Here is a 20,676-nt window from a genome sequence, read left to right as displayed (position 1 = left end):
GATTCTGAAGAACACTTTTTGTTAAAACCACTTTTTGTTTACAGAGCCTAGGCTGTGTAGTAGCACCAGATTTATTTTAAGCGCACACACAGTACGTACAGGTAGCGGACAGTGAGGACATGTTCACTGATTTTGACAACAAGCCTTCTCCAGAATCACTGTGACTCTACCTTTAGGTATAGGGCAGCATTCAGTATGTTATGTTGACTGTGGTAGAAATCAGTGGTGTAGAACATCTCAAAGTCTTTGGGCAAAATGTTGGGAATTACTGTATTTCACATATAAAAATTCAATAAATATAAATATATTTTCCAGTAACAAGCATGTGTGCTTATATAGGTTCAGTAAATATTTGTGGAAGTGACCAGACCTATGTGCTCCTATCATGACACTTTCTTCTTGACTTATCAGTTCAATAAGATTTCAGCAGATGTGGTCTAGCAAGCAGAGCTGTGAAGTGAGTAGGTTCTGCTATGAACTGAGAAAGAAAGCTCCTCCTCTTGCATTGTACCTCTGAATAAATGCAGTTTTGTTTCCTTTATTGGTCCACAGTTTTCACACTTAGGTCAGTAAGACATACAGCTACATATGAAGCACAACATGTACCCAAAAAGTAATTACATTTTTTTTGTACATTACATATTATTTGACTACGTTTTCTAGTACAATACTGGATTGCTTTACAGATTCCTTCAAGAAAAAAATACAGTAAATTCCTACACTACAAATCAGATTTACAATTCAGAATTTATTTTAAAATATATTTTTTATTGAATATAAACAAACCCTTGCGTTGTGTATCACACCGTACAGTTTGTATTAACAGTAGGCAAACTCTCTATCAGAAATGATTGCAGGAACAACGCGTCATGGAACATGTTTGAATAAAGAGCTGTGGTGAGATTTGGATGGGTCTGAACATACGGATCTAATTTTGTGGGCGATGTGCGTAGTGTTCTTGTGTGTTCAGAATGACTCAGCATTTACTCCTCAAGTCTGTGTGTACTCTGTGCTTTATGTACACAACTCTAAACAAGATAAAGCATTTAACTGTTCTTGGCGACTTAGAAAATCCAATTCTGCATGCAACAACAAAATGCAAATTTCACAAAATGGTCACTATACTGAGCCTTTGTAATTCATCACAACTGTGGTCCTTAATGTTTGTTGAGATGGTGTTGTTGGTCTGGGGACATAAACCAGGCTTGATAATGCAGATAGGAAGACAGAGAATACAAACGTCTGTGCTACTACCAATCAGACTACTGCCAATCAGACAAATACACAACCAAAGGCAGTTTGTCACTCAGACCGGTTTAGGCCTGCTGGTCCAATCCCATATAGATAGAGTGGGGGTGGGGCCCCAGCGACAAAAACACATGCCATGATGTAACAAAGGCAGTACTTAAAGAGTTGCTCACCACACTACTGTATCCTGTTCATTCACCCTTATTCCTTTAGACACTATCACTGGGATAGGCATTACACCAGGCTTTTAGAACTTCCACAAATCAAATCACGGTAAGACCAGAATCTTTTCAATAGGCCTTCTTGTTAAAAATCTATCACTGCTAATGTTGTTAATCCTATTTTTTCTTTCTTTAGGAGTATGATTTTAAGGCTCATCACTTCTGAAAAACCTTCTATGGAAAAACAAGGAAACCAATTCATAGCTGGGACAAAATACAGCCCAAGGGACACCTTTAGAGAATCCTGATCTCTAATGTTGCTGTCCTAAACTGCTCCAATAAAGGTAAGAACATTTCAAAATATACAAACAAAAAAATATTAGATAATTATTCATTGTTACTTGTATTTGCAAGCCATTTTCAGCCCATGTGAGCCCAACCTTAAGGTACATTCTGTTCAAGAGGAAAGGGCTTTCCCCTTGTACAGAATGTACAGAACAACTGCTTTTCATTTTAGCATCACTACAAGCTCTACTTTAGTTTAGTTGACATGTTTTAAGTCAGCCACCCAACAGCTGGAGGAATATTTAATTTCTTAAAAAAAATTCATTCATTTGTTTGTATTTAGGGTTGCAAAGGGGTAGAAAGTTTCCGGTAAATTTCCGGAAACTTTCCGGAAACTTTCCACGCAGGGCCGCTGCTAAGCTTTTGGGTGCCCTAAGCTTAAATTGTCAGTGAGGCCCCCCCCCCAAAAAAAAACACCAAGATGCTCGCGCTCGTAGGGCCCTTGCAAGATCTCTACGACTTCTTTTTGGCACATTTGCTGTAGTGATGAGTTTTTGCGAACAGCATTTACTAACAGAAAGAACAGCTTAACGTGTGAAAAAAGTTGCCTAATATCCTACTAACTGCCTTTGCAAAGGAATTGAGTGATAGGATCATAGACGGATTATGAGATAATGGGCCCCTGGGCACACACTCTTAAAGGGCCCCCCACTTGTCCCTATCCAGTCAGGTACACTGAATTTTCTACACAGATACATACGGCAAAACATATTAAGGAAGTCAGTGTTTCCCACAGGATTTTGGGATATTGTTGGAGGGACCCTGTACCTTGTTGGGGGGTCCGGGAGTATGCCCCACCGTATTTTTTTTTTTTACCTTTTTAGATTAAAATGCATCAATCTGGTGCACTTTGTGAGGAAATTTTAGAGACTATATCAAATCCTGAGATGCAGAAGGAAAATTATTTTTTTTTCATATCCAAACATAAATCTAAACATATAAAAATTATGTGCATAGGCAGACATCCATGCAAACTAATACAATAAAAAAACGTGATTTGAACAGATTTATTTGTAAGTAGAACTTTATCAAGTTTTGATTATTTTATGAACAATCAATAATTTCACTGAACAACAAAAAGATGAATGTTGAGTAAAATATAACTCATCTGTCTGACCCAACCCATTGAATAAATTAAATAAATTGCCCCCCATGGAGGAATGCACAGTGCATGTAGGGGGCGTGGCCTCAGTACCCCTGCAGTAGGATGTGTGCTATGTGCAACTAGCCAAGTGTACTGAAATCTGGTTGTTTTAGTCAAGATTATGCCAAAAATATATTTCCCCCACCTATATTTAAAATCACTGTTTAAGCCTCTGTAAACCTGGTCTAGTAAAAAGCAATATATGATATCAAGTTGAGTGTCTCAATAAACTTAAAAAAAAATCAGATATGAAGTTAAATGTTCATAAATATTACACAACGTAGTTGAAAACACTGCTTTTTACTGTCTAGAACGTTTGCTAGGACTGAAATAACATAGTTAGAAGGATTTAGTGCATTTGGGTTGCTTTAAATTTAGTAAATTCCCGTTAATTCCCATAAATTCCCATGGAAAGTTTCCAACTTTGAAAATTCCCGAAATTTTGCAACCCTATTTGTATGTAACATTTCTTTTTTGGGGTCTATCTTTTTCAGATTTTGGAGGAAGTTCTTGTCCTGGCCCCATTGTTAAGCCACTCTCCAGTCATTACATTGATCGATATAATTCTGTAAAATGGTTGGATTTCGACCTGCAGATGTGCCTCCATCGGCAGCTGTGAAGTTTGTAGGAGCAGGAACTGCCGCCTGCATCGCTGACCTGCTCACTTTCCCTCTGGACACAGCCAAAGTGCGGCTGCAGGTAAACAAGCTTTTTACGAAGACAGTTTAAGTTAACTTCCCATAAACACGTCAAATTCCCATATAACTTGTGCACATGATGTGAATATACTATATGTAAAATATGAATATAGAGCGTGTCCATAAAACATGTTATGCATAACTTATTTCTTAAAAACCTTCTTATCCTTATATATGATGACCTTTCATTCTGCACAGATCCAAGGAGAGAGCAGTGCTTCAGCGGCTACAGGGAAAGGGTCTGCACTGAAGTATCGTGGGGTGTTCGGCACCATGATCACCATGGTGCGCACGGAGGGGCCCAGGAGCCTTTACAGTGGACTGGTGGCAGGACTCCAGAGGCAGATGAGCTTTGCTTCCATCCGCATTGGTCTTTACGACTCTGTAAAGCAGTTCTACACTAAAGGCTCTGATCGTGAGTATACCTAGGAATCAATTCTAGTTGTTTATCTAGAGTAACGTAATCCTACACCAATCAGGCCTGACATCATCTCCCTCCTCTCTGCTTCAGACTGTGGCATAGGCAGTCGGCTGCTTGCAGGAAGCACCACGGGGGCCATGGCGGTTGCTCTTGCTCAGCCCACAGACGTGGTGAAAGTCCGCTTCCAGGCACAGGCCAGGTCTGCGGGGCAAGCCAGGCGCTACCGCAGCACAATAGACGCATACAAGACCATTGCTAAAGAGGAGGGCATCCGTGGTCTGTGGAGAGGTAGGTTGATCCTAAGGTCCTAAGAGGATTATTTACGTACTAATGCACGTGCCTTCATTTCTTCTGTCAAATCTTCTATAATCTAAATCCCTCTGTCCCACATAGGTACAGCTCCAAATATTGCACGGAACGCAATTGTTAACTGCACTGAATTGGTGACCTATGATTTGATCAAGGATACACTTATAAGGACCACTCCCCTGACAGGTAGAACAATAGCTGCAGTACAACATGATAAGAGGCATGATCCATGATGATCAGACGTCCCAGTGTTAATCTCTTCAGAGCAGTAACTTTGAGCTTTCACTCCACAGATAATCTGCCCTGCCACTTTGTATCAGCCTTTGGTGCAGGGTTATGCACGACAGTCATCGCGTCTCCGGTTGATGTGGTCAAAACAAGATACATGAACGCTGCTATTGGCAAGTACAGCAGTGTCCTCAAATGTGCTGGTGCCATGATGACCAAGGAGGGACCTCTTGCCTTTTATAAGGGGTAAGATTGGGCAATGTTAAAATTGCCCATGATGATTTAAATCATAACATTTGTAGAGAGGAAATGGTTCCAAAGTAAATTCACAAAGCAGCAATTGCAATCAATCATGTTGTTTTTCTGTTTTGTTTTTGTGTGCTCTTCAGGTTCATGCCATCTTTCTTACGCCTTGGTTCCTGGAACGTGGTGATGTTTGTGACATACGAGCAGCTGAAACGGGCCATGATGGCAGCCAATCACAATTGCACAACTATACTGTAACCATTTTTGCCAGTCAGAAGGCACGGTGTTGTAGCACAATGGTGTTGTTTCCAAAATGTGTTTACTTTATGTGTATATTATTTCAAAGGGCAAGTCATACATATTGTGTGGACACCTCTCTATCTCTTGGCAGAAATGTATCCACATTCATCATTCAGTCACGGGATAGCAAGACATGTATTAAAAATGCGATCAATATTAAAAAGCCAGAGCTTGTTTGATCTGAAGCTTCCTCTCGGCGGAGAGCCTCTCTGGAAACTGGATGTCAAAAGTGATGATGAGGCTTCCTCTCTGGGAAGGATCCTGGGACAGTGGCATTCCCTCTCCAGTCACCACTTTTGTGTACGCAGGGCTGACGTGTTATGACAAAACAAATCCGAGACAGGACAACGTTAATGGATGCAGATGAAGCCCGACACATATCCTTTAGAAATGTCCATGTTTAAGTGTACTGTTTTTATAAAGTGCTTGAATTTCTTATGATCATCTCTCCCTGTTGGTTCGATCTTGTTTATATCATTCATTCGTAAAGAGTTTTTGAGATAGATGTCAAAATACAGTATACAGTATACATACACGTTATTCAGTATTCCACAAGGTAAGAAAGCACTTACTGCACAAGGTCATTGATGGGAATAGTGAGCAGCCTGTCATCTAGTGTCTCCACCTCTACAGAGAACCCTGTCAAGGCCTGTGGGAAAGGCCAAGTGTTTTAACCAAATCTTTAAATATGTTTAATAATTAAATCCATCATTCTGGCTCTCATTAACATGACTCACCATCTCCAGAGAGATATGGGCCTTGTAGATCAGGTCATGTTGTTGTCTAACGAAAAAAAGATGACTCTTCTCTCGAACTATGAAAACGATATCTGCAGGGATGCTGTTTGGTCCCTAAAGGTAAAATACAGCAAGGTGATTTTTCAGGCCTTTTTCTGTAAAACATTTTGTATTGATAATAGTTTTAATATCCATAGATGGTTAAAGAATAGCTTTGTGCATATACTAAGTGGTTTTACTGAAATAAGCATGCGGGAGACAGCACCTACAAAGGGATCTGCTGGGGCCACCTACTGGTGGCAGATCCAGTTGTTAAACTACACTCAGTAATTGAAGTGAATTTATAATTTCTTCTTGATTTATCCCATATCATCCCAAACATTGACCCTTTTCCTGATGCTAATGATAATCCAACAAAAATAAATGCACAAAGTTTAACCATTTAAGTTCTACAAAAAAAATGCTTCCTGCAGACCATTCTTTTTTTTCTCATCCAAAATTGTACCTACTGTTATATTGGTCATTTGCCCGATTACCCTCTAAAGCTCACAGCACACTTATTAAGACTGGAGTTGTATAATAAAGTCCTATACGCTATATAAGCTTAATATGGTATACAGAGAGTTTAGTAAATCAGCACCAGGGACAGCGCCACAACATTTTCATAAGCAGGGACGTTGGAAGTAGGGGTGCAGCCGCACCCCCCCTCACCACCGCCTGCACCCCCTCTCCGCCCCCCTACACTTTGCCCTTTGCTCCCGCGATTGCTCTGTAAACAGTCTCATAGCCTAAGTCCTCTTTCCCATCTCCTGCTCCCTCACATCAACTTGACAGAGCATAACACTATAATATACTGTATATAGTTTATAGGCTATACAGTATACTATATAGATAGATTACATATGCCCGTCGCATTTCTTCACCGTGCCCAGGACAAGATTACGTTTGTGCCCTGCCTTCCCATGCGCACTTTGGTAGAGTCAGAGTGCTGAAGGGCGCGCACTAATGAGCACTAGGTTTTCATTAAAAATCCAGTCTGCTAAGCGCCCTACCACAGGGGGGAGAGAGAAAGAGAGAGAGACGCGCTGACAGGATGCAACGTTCACCTGCGCACCTGCTCCTCCAAGGTGTGTGCCGGTATCGTGCCATGTAACCGCTGATAAGAATTGTGTCTCCGCCGGTGAGCGCGCATGCATCAAGTAAAGGCGAACATATTAACACTTCTCAAGGTCGTAAAAAAGTCGGGTCGTCTTATATTCGGGGTCTAGTATTCGGCCTCCAGTAATGGACTGCCCGTTACCAGAGCGGTCATTCAGCTTCAGGGCCTGTGTCCAACTTGTGTTTATTTGATTTTTTCGGGTGGAACCAACACTGGCTGTGTTCTCAGAAGCGGCCGGGGCATGCGTGTGTGCAATGGGAGAGAGAAGGCTTTGTGTGGAGAGAAAAAAGAGGCAGGGGAAATCGCCAAAGCCAATGCAAAGCCTCGAGTCATCATGTTGCGAGTCAACGTATCAGAGGCAGGAATAGCTTGCACTGCTGAGGAGAGATTGCCAACTGCGCTGTCCTTTTACGCACCGCCAGGGCCACCGTAATGTTTAGATATCATTTGCTTCAACGCCCTTATGATAATAAGAATGAGAAGCTTCATTAAAACGCTGTCCATGCGCTGTCTATGCGGTCGTTGTGATTGTAACTTTGTCGGCTGTAAACTGAAACTAACGGAGATCGCGGAAGCCTTCCCCTCGTGACGGGCACTGCCCCGGTTATCATTCACCGATCACAGCGGGGCTCAAGAATACAAATGTATGCAGAAAAGGAACAAATTGGTGAATAAAAAGGAAATTAAGCATTTAATGCTCAAAAAATTCTGGGGGAGTAACCCCCGGACCCCCACTTATAAATTGTCACAACCCAATGTTTAATCAAAACCTACGTTCTTCAAATTCAGGATAAAAAAAAAAAAGGCTATAAGGATACTTTGGAAAATTCATAAATGTTATTTGCTGTTATAGTTTTAATTCTAATCAAATTAGTTTAGATATAAATAGGCTATTTTATCATGGTTATAGATTGCTAATTTTACCAGTAGCCTACTGCTTTGTCTGATAGCGCTGCACCTCGGCCAATTTACAGCACCCCCCCTAAGAAAGTAGTTCCAACGTCCCTGTTCATAAGGCAAGGAAATAAAGAAACAATGGAGACTATGACCAAATCAACAACTTGTGTTAAATTTAAACCACAATAAGCTAACCATTACAAATCACTTTTTATCAGCATAGTTATTTTACCTGGTCTCCCTCTTTATGGAAGACAATTCTTGTGCCTTCTTTCCATCCAGGCTTCACGTCTATAGTCAGGATCTTGTCTTTAATACTGGATGTGAATCCATCTTCATTCATAACCTGTCATGTGGACGTATGCATGATATAACAAATGATAATCGATAGTTCTTCTCTCACATACAAAAGCTCTCTTACCCTGCGAGATATTTTGATCTTTTTTGTACATCCGTGGAAGAGATCATCCAGGGACAAATGAAGGTCTCTCTCTATATGAGCATCTTGTGTCTTCACCACTCCCGGTTCCAGGCCACCCAACTGCAGAGGTGCATCATTTGTATAGAAGTCTAGCAAAAACAAAATAGATTTAGCCAAATTAAATATGAAAAAAAAAATATATATAAATTAATTTTTCTCACCTGCAAAAGGGTTGTCGCCCCCAAAAAACTGTTTGAATGTTTTGTCTGGGTTTCCATGGTAGATATATTTGGACGACCAGGCCCCGCTGCTGCCATACTCAGGTGGGATACCACCTTTCAGCCCCTCTTCACCAAACTTGTCATAGGTTGCCTTTTTTCGAGCTGACACAAAGAACAGTAGATAATTTTATAAACACACACTTGACGGTCTCCAAACGGTAAACACCGTCAAAACATTGCTTCATCCTTTCTGTTCTGCTTACGGTCGCTCAGGACATCATATGCTTCACCCAGCTGAGTGAATATCTCGGGGCTTTCACTGTCTCTGTTGCTGCTCGGATGAAACTTCAATGCAAGACGTCGATATCTGGATTAAAGAGGGAAAGCTATGGCATTAATCACTGCTATAGGTAGCTTAAATATATAAGCGAGTGGCTTCAAGTTTGAATAATATATTGACGGTTGTTGTTTTTTTTTTGTGTGACAAAACTTACGCCTTTTTGATATCTGCGTCTGTTGCATTTCTGTTTATTTCCAGCGTATCGTAGAAACTGCTCCCCATGATGAGACGAAATGCTTAAAATGAATTCAAAGGCTCGGCGTGTCCGTCCACAATGTGGTTCTCAAAATAGCAAATCTTTTTGACTAATTGAAAACTCACAGACAGCAGCAGCAGCAGTAGAAGCGGTTGTTTGGTTTGGTTTGGTTTCCGAGGTAACAGAGCTGCGGTGACTCTCGCGGGAACATAGCCCGTGATTTCAGGCTATTTACTGTTTAATATGCAACAGGCTACTATATATGATTCACACAGGCAAACTTAAATTTTTTGCTGCTGTTAATTGGTGTGAAATAGGACTTTGAAATTATCCATAATGTTTGCCAGCTGTAACTACATACAGAGGGATTATCAATGGTCTGGCTGGAGTAACCTTGTTGTTATAACATGTTTATTAAAAACTTGCTCTAAGTCATATGATGTGAATCTAATTGACAAATAGCAGACAGGGGGTGCATAGCTGGCTGCGATTGTCCTCTACCAAAAAGAAAAACGCTACCCATGATGACTTGTGCCACACCAGACGACATCTGATATACAATATTTGCACATTCTATCCAGGTGTGCCAGCTGAAGACCCTGTTATTGTGAATGCTTGCTCAGTGGCATAGCCTTTTTCTGGAGCCATTAGTTCCAACACCTGTGTTTTCCCTGCAAAAATCAAAAGATCTATTGTGAAATAATCCTTAGTCCAGCTCCACCATATCACACCTGCTGGACACATAACAGGGTGGATTACTATCTGAACAACACAGCAACTTGTATCTGCTCTTAATAGTACGTACTAGTAATGATGTTCTGTCTGTGGTTCAAACATCCCTGTAATGCTCAAACTAATTTATCCTTGGATAAAAATTCACATAATACATATCCCATAGAAGAGAATCTAAATATTACAACTGTCAATAAGAAGAAACAAAAAGACACTGATGAGTTAAAGTGGTGACAAGTGTATTTTATTCTTTCATTTAAAACCATTCCAGACAGTAAACGTTAAGGACAACTTTGCTATACAAATCAGACTCTCCTCCATAAGTTCACACAAAAATTGCACGATATTATATTATCAGTATATAAAATTGGCGTTTAGAGTTGGTAGAGGGCACAGCAGAAGCTGTCAGCTGATTCTGTTAAAGGTGGTCCAGTTGGATACATATTCTATTAGCGATTCAGGACACAAAAGTGAAGATATTAACAGCCATAAAAAAAGAATCATGAATCGAATAGAAATAAATATTACAGGTCATTGTGGATTAAATACACATGTAGAATAATCGACTAACAAAAGAGCAATGCCAAAAACAAGCAAAAAAATAAGTCTTTAAAGTGTTCATAAAACCTCATAACAAACTTAACTAGATGAACCCAAGCCAAGGAAGCTCTCTACAAATAGACACCAAAAAGGCATATATTTCCATATCTAATGTTTATGGTGGGTTCTATAATTATAACTCTTGATATATGAGAAATTCTCCTCAAACACTATTATCAAATAAATTGTTTTAATCTATGATAGCGCTAAACTTTAGAAAGAAAAATAAACATCTATTCAAATAAAAAGGTAGTAAAACAAATGGAAGCCACGGTAAAAATGACCCATCTCCGGGGACAAGTGTGAGAAGAGTGGAAGGACGGTGATGTGGATGGCGTAGTGATAGTTTCTAGGTGTCATGTGCTTTGTGCTGGTCTGAGACCATGTGGTGGTGGCTACTGACTTGTCATATTATGCTGGTAAATATTGGGAGAACTGTGACTCTGCTGAATGAATCCTCGCCAATGCCATGTTAACTGACAAATGCACATAATCACAACATTGTGCTTTTTAGGTTTAAAGCAATATTCAACTTTTTGAAGAATATTCCCACTCTTAAGACACATACCTTGATTTCATCTGTTAAACACACTTTTTCTTGTATTCAGTTTGGTTCAAAAAGTCATCTCCGGACAGAAACTACAGCAGTGTGACTCACTACCCTTCTGCCACCATCTTTGTTTTAGGAAATTAGGGTCAAACGGGAGCTCAGTAAGGAAGCTGCAAAAATACTGTTTCAAAGTGTTTGAGTTACAGTGCAATTATTCAATTAAAGTGATTTACGAATTTTGGAGCATCGCAATGGGAGAGCAGGTTTCCATGATGGCAAGGATAACGGATGTAGTGTTCTCTTTCAGGCCGGGGATCAGAGGCGGGTGCAGATACAGAAAAAAACAAAAAACAAAAAAAAAAATGACTTGGTTTGAGAAAAAGCCAGTTAGAGAACTATTTAGCAATGGCACAGGGGCGTGCATTAGCAGGAACAGCCTCCATCGCTGACCGGTAGCTCTGGTGGCTTCTCCAGCTTTATGTCAATCACTGAAGGAATCGGGAATTAAGGAATATAGCAGAACAGGAAAAATGCAAATCTGACGTACACGAGAGGTTGTGAGAACTAAATCAAACTAGACTGCTTTTCCAGGTTTACCTTATAAGAGATAACATCTCAAAAGTGTCCCAAAAAATTGTTTTACTTTTTTTATGTGACCTTCAGGAAAAGACAAATGGAATTCTATCAAAGAAGGATAATGTGTTATGATCCGTAAGAATTATTTGTAAAAGCTGATGTACGAATATAAACGATGTATGATTTCTTATGCCATGCTTACTAACATTACTGTACTTACCAAACTGAAGTTGATATATGTAGCAATTCTTTGAGGGACACATTTCTCCACAACTACAGATATGGGAGTTTAATACCCAGCCCCACGTTATGCATTTCCAAATGCGGACAGATTAAAGGAATGGTCAAACTGGGGTGTAATCTGAATCGATTGTCATTGCTGTGAATAGTATCGCCAATTGTATAGATAGATTGTATAGAGATTATATGGATTACAAGAAGCGAATATAATAAATATTTTTATTTTTTTTACTATGGAAAAGGGGTAGGATTAAATAAGTGTATACTTCTTCCTGCTCCTTTTCAGGCATATCATATGCCTTTTTTTCTTTTTCTGAAGTCATTTAAACATACATTTTGTTTATTGTATTTTTATGCTTTTCATTTAGTTTTGTATTGTTTTTGATATGTCTGAAATAAAATAAAAATTTCAAATTCAAATTCAAATCCAAGAGCTGATACTCAAAAAAAACTATTTTCCAGCTGTATATATTTATTAATGACATTTTTCAGATTATACTTATATACTAAAATAGCCAGTGAGTTGGAGAACACTATGTGGCCTTACTTGTAATAAATCTATAAGGGCAACATGGATTAAACAACAATGGCTTACTGTTACACTGCTGCACAGTGTTTTTCTCCTGGCAGTGACAAACCATATGACATAAGATGAGAGAGCAAGACAACTTCTGACTCCATTCTGTCATGTCAAACACAGACACTGGCATTTATGCAAAGGATACTGTCCTCTCTACTCTTGTCCTGTGTGGTGTCCATGCCAGGGAGGGCAGCTGCCACACGGCGGAAAAGCTGGAGGGAAAGAGAACCAGACGCATTCTGTCAGACAAGGAAAAAGAATGGAGGCATGACAAAGACAAGATGAAATCAAGGCAGCGTACTTTCCCATCACATGATTAAGCATAGGTTCACTTGAAGCTCGAACAGAGGAAGACGCCCACCAGAGCTTTTTCCAAATCTGATTTTTGAGGCTTGAAAAAAAGGGTGTCATTTTTCCATACTGGGTCCTTCCATTGATAGAGCTTGGAGGAATTTAAGTGATTGATGGATTCAAATGAATGCATAAAAACGGACAGTGTTGAATGTGATGATGCTCAAGATGTCCGCCTCCCACTAAACAGCATCACATAGATCCAGACTTGAAACACATGCAAATATCACAGCAACAAAAAAAATGCTAATACTGTGCTAATCAGTGGAGTGGATATAGTATTGTTTGCAAACCCTGACCCACCTCTAGGGCTCTTTGATCAAAGGTTGGCCAACAGTAATCAATACTTCAGGCAGGTGGGAGAGAGCTTGGAAAACAAATCCACAAACCTCACTTCAGGCCAGATGAAGCTGATGTTTAAAGGACACCTTTATGCACACATGCGTGTGTGAAATAGTAGCCAATCAAAAGAGAACATGAGTGCTATGAACACACACACACACACACACACACACACACACACACACACACACACACAAAAAAAAGGTGCACCCGCTCTACCTGTTTGACATTGTAGCCTGTCTTTGCACTTGTTTCAATAAACAGAACATTCATCTCTTTTGCTCTCTGTTCTCCCTCCTCTGTGGTTATCTGTCTGTGATGGGCCACGAGTCAACCCGAACAACACACACACACACACACACACACACACACGGGGAAAGAAATACAGTCTGTGATTATACTGTAGTGGAAAAACAAGCCGTGCCCCTTCCTACTGCTACTGCCGCCTTTGCTCAAGACCAAAAGTCGTCAACTGGACCTGCACGGTGTTTGTTGAGCTACACACAGAGCGCTTTAAAGTGGACAGAAAAAACATGGTAAATTTCCTATTTTAGAACGTCAAAATGAATCTAGGATGACCGTAAAACCCTTAACGCTCCCAGATCTCTTGATTTTGACAGGCGACCTTTGGGGGTGGAGCCAAGGCGGCAGCATCTGAAGAAGGACTACGGAGCACGACTCACACTCACTCTTACCTGTTTTACGTTGTATCCCGCTTTTGCACTAGTCTCAATAAACATTACATTTAGTTCTTTGGCTTTCCGCTCACCCTCTTCAATAGATACTTGCCTGTGGTAGACAAGGTGGTTAGGAGACAGGTGGATAAAGGGGATCACACATAAGACACTTGGCGGCCGCATTTTATCACACATCACAGCTGCACAACTACCACTTCATTTATGGGCTTCTGTTTAAAGATTAAATAATCAATATCTTCAAACATTGTGGGTTGAAAGAAAGAGAAAGTGGACACAGAGTATGAAAAAAAAGTCAATCACAGCTTTAACATCTACAAAGGGCTGAGATGACTTCTGATCTAACACTGCTATCGACATGCCAGCAGCTACAATCAATGGCTTCATTAGCATGACCTTAGAAAGGGAAGCCCACTGACACCGAGGCAGGAGGAACAGATTACCTTTTGTCTGCAAGGTCAGTCTTGTTTCCCACCAACATGATGATGACATCACTTCCTCTCTCCGTTCTGACATCATCGATCCATTTGGTGGTTTGCTGGAAGGAGTTGACGTCTGAAAGAGAGAATGGACAGGAAGCAGAGCATCATGGTCAGGAGAGAGGAAAAGCCTCCGCTGTGATAACAGGCAAATGCGACAGGAAGGCGATAGAATGAAGGAAATGGAGCTACAAGTCCAAGGGCCTATACGAATAGTCCAATCTCCTAACCTATAAACCTCCTTTCCTATGCCTTAACCCCAAACGTCATCGGGGTTAAGGAGAGTTGAAAAGGTGCTTCCTATCGAACATAGGAAAAGACAGCACCGTTTCAAATGAATTCGACTCCACTTTTCCTAACCGACGTCATTGCGCGACGGCGAGTATTGCTGACGTGAGTCACTAGCGTGAAACTACACTATTCTCACTTATTCAACTATTATGATGTTGTTTTAAGAGTTCTTTATTATCTTTAGGGGGGGGGATATTTTTTTTAGCCGAGTTAAATCTTCCTCTCTTCTGTTTGACCTCTCGTTCGTATTCGTGTAGAGTAGGTAAACTCCGTCGGTGGCCTGTTGCTTTAAATCTTGCCGCCGTAAAGGATTATGGGATACCACTATCTCCTTTCCTTTCGCATAGGTTGGTCCGGAGTAACCTATGCTAAAGGAGGGTTAAAGGATGAATCAAAGCTCCTTTCCTATGCATTTTGAGAATTCGAATCACCTATCCGCCGAGTACTTCCGGGTCATCGCGATAGGAAAGGAAATTTCCTATGCAAAAAAGAGAATCCGTAGAGGCCCCAAGACATCTTGAACAAGTCTGATGTTTACATTTAGAGTTGTAGGGTTTACAAAAAAAAAACATTATTCAACACGCATGAAGAACTGTAGTTAACATTTAAAAAGGGAAACCGCTGAATTCCGCTGCAGCAGCATCTCCCCCATCTCCATAACGGACTACTTATGCGTAGGTACCTCACATAACCGACTCAAAAAAATCGCTTTACATGTTGCTAAACATGTTGCGTGTTTGTAAAACATCCAAATGCACAGGTAATCCACCTACTTGTGATGTCATACACTACAACAGCAGCAGCAGAGTCTCTGATGTAACTTGGGATGAGGCTACGAAATCGCTCCTGCCCCGCTGTGTCCCACAACTGCAACCTGATCTGTAGGGCAGCAAGGGGAAGGGGATGGGAGGAGAAATAAAGAAAAGAAAAAGAGAGAGAGAAAAAAAACAGAAAGGATGAAAATAAAACAAGAAACAAAATGAGGTAAGTTATGGTGACAAAAAGCAAAATTGAAAGAAATCCAAATAAAGTCAGACGTGTGGGGAAAGGACAGAGAGAGGACGTAGTGCATGGAGGTAGTGAATGACCACCAGAGAGAGAGCAAGAGCTGTCTGGGCCTGGGCGGGAGGAAAATAAATGAATAAATAATCACCCTTCACTTGTCATCAACCCTCCTCTCTGGATCAAGTAAGGTGTTTAATTTCAAAAAAGGAGGGATGAGGAGAGTAGATGGAAGGGGTAAAGAGGGAGAGGAAGACAATTTGTGTTGAGGGGGAGAAACAAACAAAGGACATGGCCCAGAGCTTCGGCATCCAGCTTACACTGCAAACTACAAATGCTGTGTGTTTTTTGTTAGAAAGAATATTAGTCTTAGATTAAATTCTGTAATTAGTATCCCTAAATGCCCCCTTGGCCCTAAGTACTTGCAGGAAAACCTTACAGTCACACACAAATTTTTTCCCCAATCTGGACAAAGACAAGAACAACCAGCCAGTTCCACAGTTGTAATAAAATTAAACATTTACCGTTCTGTCTTCAAGGTACATGGTTTTCGACAGGAAATCTATTCCTATTGTGGCCTGAAAATGGGAAACGAGAAGTTAATAAATATGCATAACAGTCTTCAACCCATTAACATTCGCATTCAGGATAATATGAACATTATCAGTGGTGATGCAGTCACGTGGAGGTGTTGGTCTCACTTGGTAAGTGTTGTCGAAGCTGTCATACATGAACCTGGTGATCAGCGAAGTCTTCCCCACTAAAAAAAAAACAATAGAATTCTGTTTCAGTGCAATGAACACAGTTTTAATTCAGTTTGGTAGGTTTATCCATTCTTATTCAAAATGACACAAACAATGTGTGGCTATTCATGTGCAGGGCTGGTGTAGGGGGGGTGCAAACATTCTTTCTAAACTTATTTTTTGTACAACAGCAATTTTTTTACTGCTATGTATAACATAAGTTTCTTTTTACAACATAACATTAATTTACAACAATCTGCCTTTGATTTTTTTCAGCTCCTCCTAATAAGACATATTTAAAAAATTATCTTTGACAAGGTGCACATGGCATCATGTTCACTTTTGCATACTGCTGCCTGATGTGTAGCTGTTCTCAAATGTTGGCAAATATCAGAAAAAAGTTGATTACCAACAGTAAGATATAGAGACAGTGCGGAACGCGTCATAATCGGAGGCCACGCCCATCGTGGGGGAAAACAATTCACAGCGCTCCATTCACTTTGTATTGAATAACACAGTATTCTGCAAACAAACTTAATAAAAACGTAATAAGACATGCCTTTCACAAATACACGTTACTTTCTTTAAAGCCACGACTCTTCACTGTCTATACGAGCTGTTTTTGTGAAAAAATATTGAGTAATTTTCAATATCGAGACAAAACTCTTAACTAATGTATGCTCTATGCTAGCTAGGCTAATGTTAGCCTTCTGCTGTAGGCTAACCATAGGCTAACACTCACGGACGGGAAAAAAACACCTCAATATTGAAAATTACTCAATAATTTTTCACAAAAACAGCTCGTATGGACAGACAAGAGTCGTGGCTTTAAAGAAAGTAACGTTTTTTTGTAAATGGATGTTCGATTACGTTTTAATTAAGTTTGTTTGCAGAAGACAGGTATCCTTCAATACTACGGTGGCGCTGAGCATTCATCTAATAAAAAAAAGTTTCACAGCTATATGTAGCCGTTAGCACACTCAGGATCTCGTAATTACGAGAAAAGATCTCGTAATTACGAGATAAGGATCTCCCCTCTCATTCATCAATAACGATGGTTGGCTGGCTGCAGGACGGCAACGACTCTGTCCGACCTTATCGTCTTTTATTCCTGCCCTAAAAGCACATTTTACTCTATTTTTACACACAATCCATGACCAGGATATCAATTAGGCCTATGAGAATAATGGCCTAAATGTTGATTTAGCAATTTAGTGGTTGCGGTTCCGGTGTCGTGCCAAACTTATAGTGTGTGTCTGTGTGTGTGTGTGCAGACGAGGTGAACCTAGCCATAGGCAAACGTAGGCAATTGCCTTGGTTTCCGGACTACAATGGGCCCCATAATCAATACAATTATTTTAAATATGTTTTGACTGTTCATTAATTAATCAGCGATCGCATCGGGTAGACTGAGGGACAGACTCGGCTTTACGTCCGTGATCAGCTGCTGAGGTCCGACTGGGCTTTTCTCCTGAACAGTCCCAGTGACTGCATATCTAGGCAAAGTTGACATGGCTATACTCATTGTCATGCCCTCCTTGTAGAAGTTCTTATGTGTTTGTATGAGTCAAGGATCACACCGAGTTTAAACGACTGCATTTAATCAAAGCATTCAATAAAACTGCGCTCCGATACAGTAACAAACAGGAGGTAAAAGTGAACTAGCCCACCGGGCATTCTGATTGGATGAGGCAACACAGTACAGTGGCTCCGGTGGCTCATAATGAACAAACTGCATATAATTTAACCAAATGCTAATGTAGCCGTTAGCACACTCAGGATCTCGTAATTACGAGATACTTATCTCGTAATTACGAGATCCTGAGTGTGCTAACGGCTACATTAGCTGTGAAACTTTTTTTTTATTTGGTGAATGCTCACCGCCACCGTACAATACAAAGTTAATGGAACGGTTTTCAACGGTTTCCCCCACGATGGGTCCGACCGGACAAAAACACCTCAATATTGAAAATTACTCAATCATTTTTCACAAAAACAGCTCATATAGACAGACAAGAGTCGTGGCTTTCAAGAAAGTAACGTTTTTTTCTTAAATGCATGTTTGATTACATTTTAATTAAGTTTGTTTGCAGAAGACAGGTCTCCTTCAATACAAAGTGGATGGAGCGCTGTTCTATGTTTTCCCCCACGATGGGCGTGGCGTGGCCTATTTCATGCACTGTCTCTATAGAGTTGAAGCAACATTAAGCGCCAACCATAGAATGTATACAAAAGAGTGCCAGCATCAAAGGCGTGTAGGGCCTCGAGCCACAAAAGAAGACACCTTTAAACGGACTAAAGCGCGTCATGCAACACCCGCTCCCCTCCAACACTTATTGTCCATCACAGGGTGTGGTGCACCATAATTTTAAATATTTAAGGAGACGCATGGTTGGAGTGTTGAGGAATGTTGAGAGACTAGTAGGGTTAAGGAGCTGGTTCCCCACTTATTTCCCATCCCCTGAACAATTGTAATATCTTGAGCATGGCAGCAGCTACATTTCATTCAACCTTGCTGATATGTATTAGCCTGGTCCTACCATTCCATTGTACTTCATTTCATTTGTACAGAAGGGAAATGAAAATTGAGCGGAAGAAAGTAGGCGGGCGGTGCCAGGCTAGATATGTATGAGTTAAACCTCACTATTAACACATCACTACAGAGAGAGTGACTCATACTGGGTGATGCTCACGGACAGCTGAGCTTTGGACTGTTTTGCTCAGCTCGGGTTACATTATCAGTAACTCTGCAGTGAGAAATGATGACATGGCCAATGCCAAAATTGCTGTTTACATTAGCAATTTAGCAAGGAACATTAGCTCATGACTGTCTGTCTTATCGTTGAGGGGAGTGGAGTGAGATTACAGGACACAATACCTGTAGAGAATAATTAGTAGAACAAGAGACATTGCAACCCCTTTATTTTTTATACACTACCGTGTCCTGTTTCTACACAATGGATTCACCGATCAGATCAGGTGGATCAGCACATATGCTGATACTTATCTTGTTTAACAGAGCAGGTATTATCGGACATGTCGTGATGAATCCACATTTACCCAAGAATTACCCAGTATTTTTCTATTTGATGAAGTTAATGTATCAGATATGAGTGCATTCAAATTTGAAACAAAGTGTAATGTCCAGCTTACATGGTGTGCTTTTATTAACACACAGTTGTGAAACCATAAAGATGTACTGTAATGGGACTATAAAATGAAACACAGAAGCATAATTGTTAAGTATGAATGTAATGTATACTCGACAGCTTCCCTGCACCCTGTCCTCCTATTTTTTCCCTATTCCAGCACAATCACACCCTGTGTTGTTCAGTTTGGCTGGAAAAGGGGAAAAGGAGAAGGGAGAGTGAAGGAATGCGACTGGGAAGGTTTGGTAATTGGGAGGCATCACCCACCCGCAGTGTCCCCTGGGAAGACAACCCCATCTGTGTAATCACTGTGATATATGACTGAGATTTATAGCATGCTTCTGAACACAGCAGCAAAAACAGCTGTAGCAAAATGTGCCTTTTAAACTAAAGATATAATTGAATTAAGACAATATACAACTAGCAATAGTATACAGTGGGTAGGTACGTATTATTAATCAAACTACAAAGTCAAGGAATGTGTTTTACCATTCAATTGACACTGGTAACTTTCTATAATTGCCACTGCCTCTGTTATGTTGTTATCATAGCTTGCCACGTCAGTTTGCGAACAAGTCATAGGCCTACATATGATGTGACCAAACTATCAGGGAGAATTTCACTTCCATTAAGCCAACGTAGACAAAAAGGGTTTAGCAACAAGTTAGGGTGTCGCAATGGTGCCACAGTGCCAAGTTTAACTCTGCGCAGCTAATGTTAGCGAGCTAACTGGTTCACGTTAATCACCCGACTACCGATCCACCACCAAACTAGTGTTGACTTCGTCTACCGTATAGCATAACTCGGACTCCGACGTCCCGCCGACTTTTAACTTGTAAGTGTCAGACTTACCACTCTGCTCCCCGAGGAAGACCAGTTTAAATTTTCTTAAGGGGTTTCCGAAGTCTCCGGCCGCAGACATGACTGTATGGCCCTGACGTTTTACTTCTTGGGAGCTTCCCAGCTAGCCAGCAACTGCTAGCTAACCAGCTGTTGTCAGATATCACAGGTAACGTTTCCCGGCTGTGGCGACCCTCCACACAGACTGTCTAGCAAGGTTTCCTGACCTATAACTGCTCCTTTAAGCTTCCAGTCACTTTTAAACAACTCACTTACTCCTGCGGCAAAGTTAGCATTACTGTCACTGCTCTGACATGTCTCTACCAGTTAGCCACCCGGGGCTTTTCTTCTTCTTCATACACAGTGTTGACGCTGTTTAGCTTGTGAGGAATGTTGCTATGCCTATGCTGCCCTCTTCTGGTGGAGAACGTTGCA

The 20,676-nt window shown here is 40.7% G+C and overlaps 3 protein-coding genes across 4 annotated transcripts; 1 reads left to right on the top strand and 2 right to left on the bottom strand.

The window, feature by feature from the left end:
- Positions 1-1,436: 1,436 nt before the first annotated feature.
- ucp2 (uncoupling protein 2) lies at positions 1,437-5,078 on the top strand. The gene is made up of 8 exons (XM_080040759.1): positions 1,437-1,521; positions 1,606-1,753; positions 3,393-3,597; positions 3,795-4,011; positions 4,108-4,305; positions 4,411-4,512; positions 4,620-4,800; positions 4,944-5,078. The coding sequence occupies exons 3-8, from the start codon at positions 3,472-3,474 to the stop codon at positions 5,056-5,058; spliced, it is 939 nt and encodes a 312-aa protein (XP_079896885.1). The 5' UTR covers positions 1,437-1,521; positions 1,606-1,753; positions 3,393-3,471; the 3' UTR covers positions 5,059-5,078.
- A 178-nt stretch (positions 5,079-5,256) lies between these two features.
- dnajb13 (DnaJ heat shock protein family (Hsp40) member B13) lies at positions 5,257-9,097 on the bottom strand (the record flags this gene model as incomplete). The annotated part of the gene is made up of 8 exons (XM_080041464.1): positions 5,257-5,410; positions 5,673-5,749; positions 5,838-5,951; positions 8,126-8,239; positions 8,315-8,463; positions 8,536-8,697; positions 8,799-8,902; positions 9,030-9,097. The coding sequence occupies 8 exons, from the start codon at positions 9,095-9,097 to the stop codon at positions 5,257-5,259; spliced, it is 942 nt and encodes a 313-aa protein (XP_079897590.1).
- Positions 9,098-10,036: 939 nt separating this feature from the next.
- On the bottom strand, positions 10,037-20,574 carry LOC307260505 (ras-related protein Rab-6A). Of its 2 annotated transcripts, none has more exons than XM_080040763.1 (8): positions 20,254-20,574; positions 16,211-16,269; positions 16,034-16,087; positions 15,281-15,386; positions 14,181-14,292; positions 13,738-13,831; positions 12,495-12,561; positions 10,037-11,441 (listed from the first exon to the last, which is right to left on the bottom strand). In XM_080040763.1, exons 1-8 carry the CDS (start codon positions 20,321-20,323, stop codon positions 11,377-11,379), a joined length of 627 nt encoding a protein of 208 aa, XP_079896889.1. In that variant the 5' UTR covers positions 20,324-20,574; the 3' UTR covers positions 10,037-11,376. The 2 variants fall into 2 exon arrangements, with proteins under 2 accessions (XP_079896889.1, XP_079896890.1); XM_080040764.1 differs by lacking the exon at positions 13,738-13,831 and adding an exon at positions 13,262-13,355.
- Positions 20,575-20,676: the final 102 nt, after the last annotated feature.

The sequence above is a fragment of the Ammodytes marinus genome, assembly GCF_949987685.1.
Source record: "Ammodytes marinus genome assembly, chromosome: 14".
Taxonomy (NCBI): domain Eukaryota; kingdom Metazoa; phylum Chordata; class Actinopteri; order Uranoscopiformes; family Ammodytidae; genus Ammodytes; species Ammodytes marinus.
This window is presented reverse-complemented; position numbering and strand designations above follow the sequence as displayed.

Coding starts and splice junctions, on each gene's coding strand:
- ucp2 (XM_080040759.1), top strand. CDS start 3,472: ATGGTTGGATTTCGACCTGCAGATGTGCCTCCATCGGCAGCTGTGAAG. Junction 3,598..3,794: donor CAGCCAAAGTGCGGCTGCAG/GTAAACAAGCTT, acceptor CATTCTGCACAG/ATCCAAGGAGAGAGCAGTGC. Junction 4,306..4,410: donor CATCCGTGGTCTGTGGAGAG/GTAGGTTGATCC, acceptor TGTCCCACATAG/GTACAGCTCCAAATATTGCA.
- LOC307260505 (XM_080040763.1), bottom strand. CDS start 20,323: ATGTCTGCGGCCGGAGACTTCGGAAACCCCTTAAGAAAATTTAAACTG. Junction 16,088..16,210: donor GCTTCGACAACACTTACCAA/GTGAGACCAACA, acceptor TCCCATTTTCAG/GCCACAATAGGAATAGATTT. Junction 15,387..16,033: donor TGTACCTTGAAGACAGAACG/GTAAATGTTTAA, acceptor GCTGCCCTACAG/ATCAGGTTGCAGTTGTGGGA.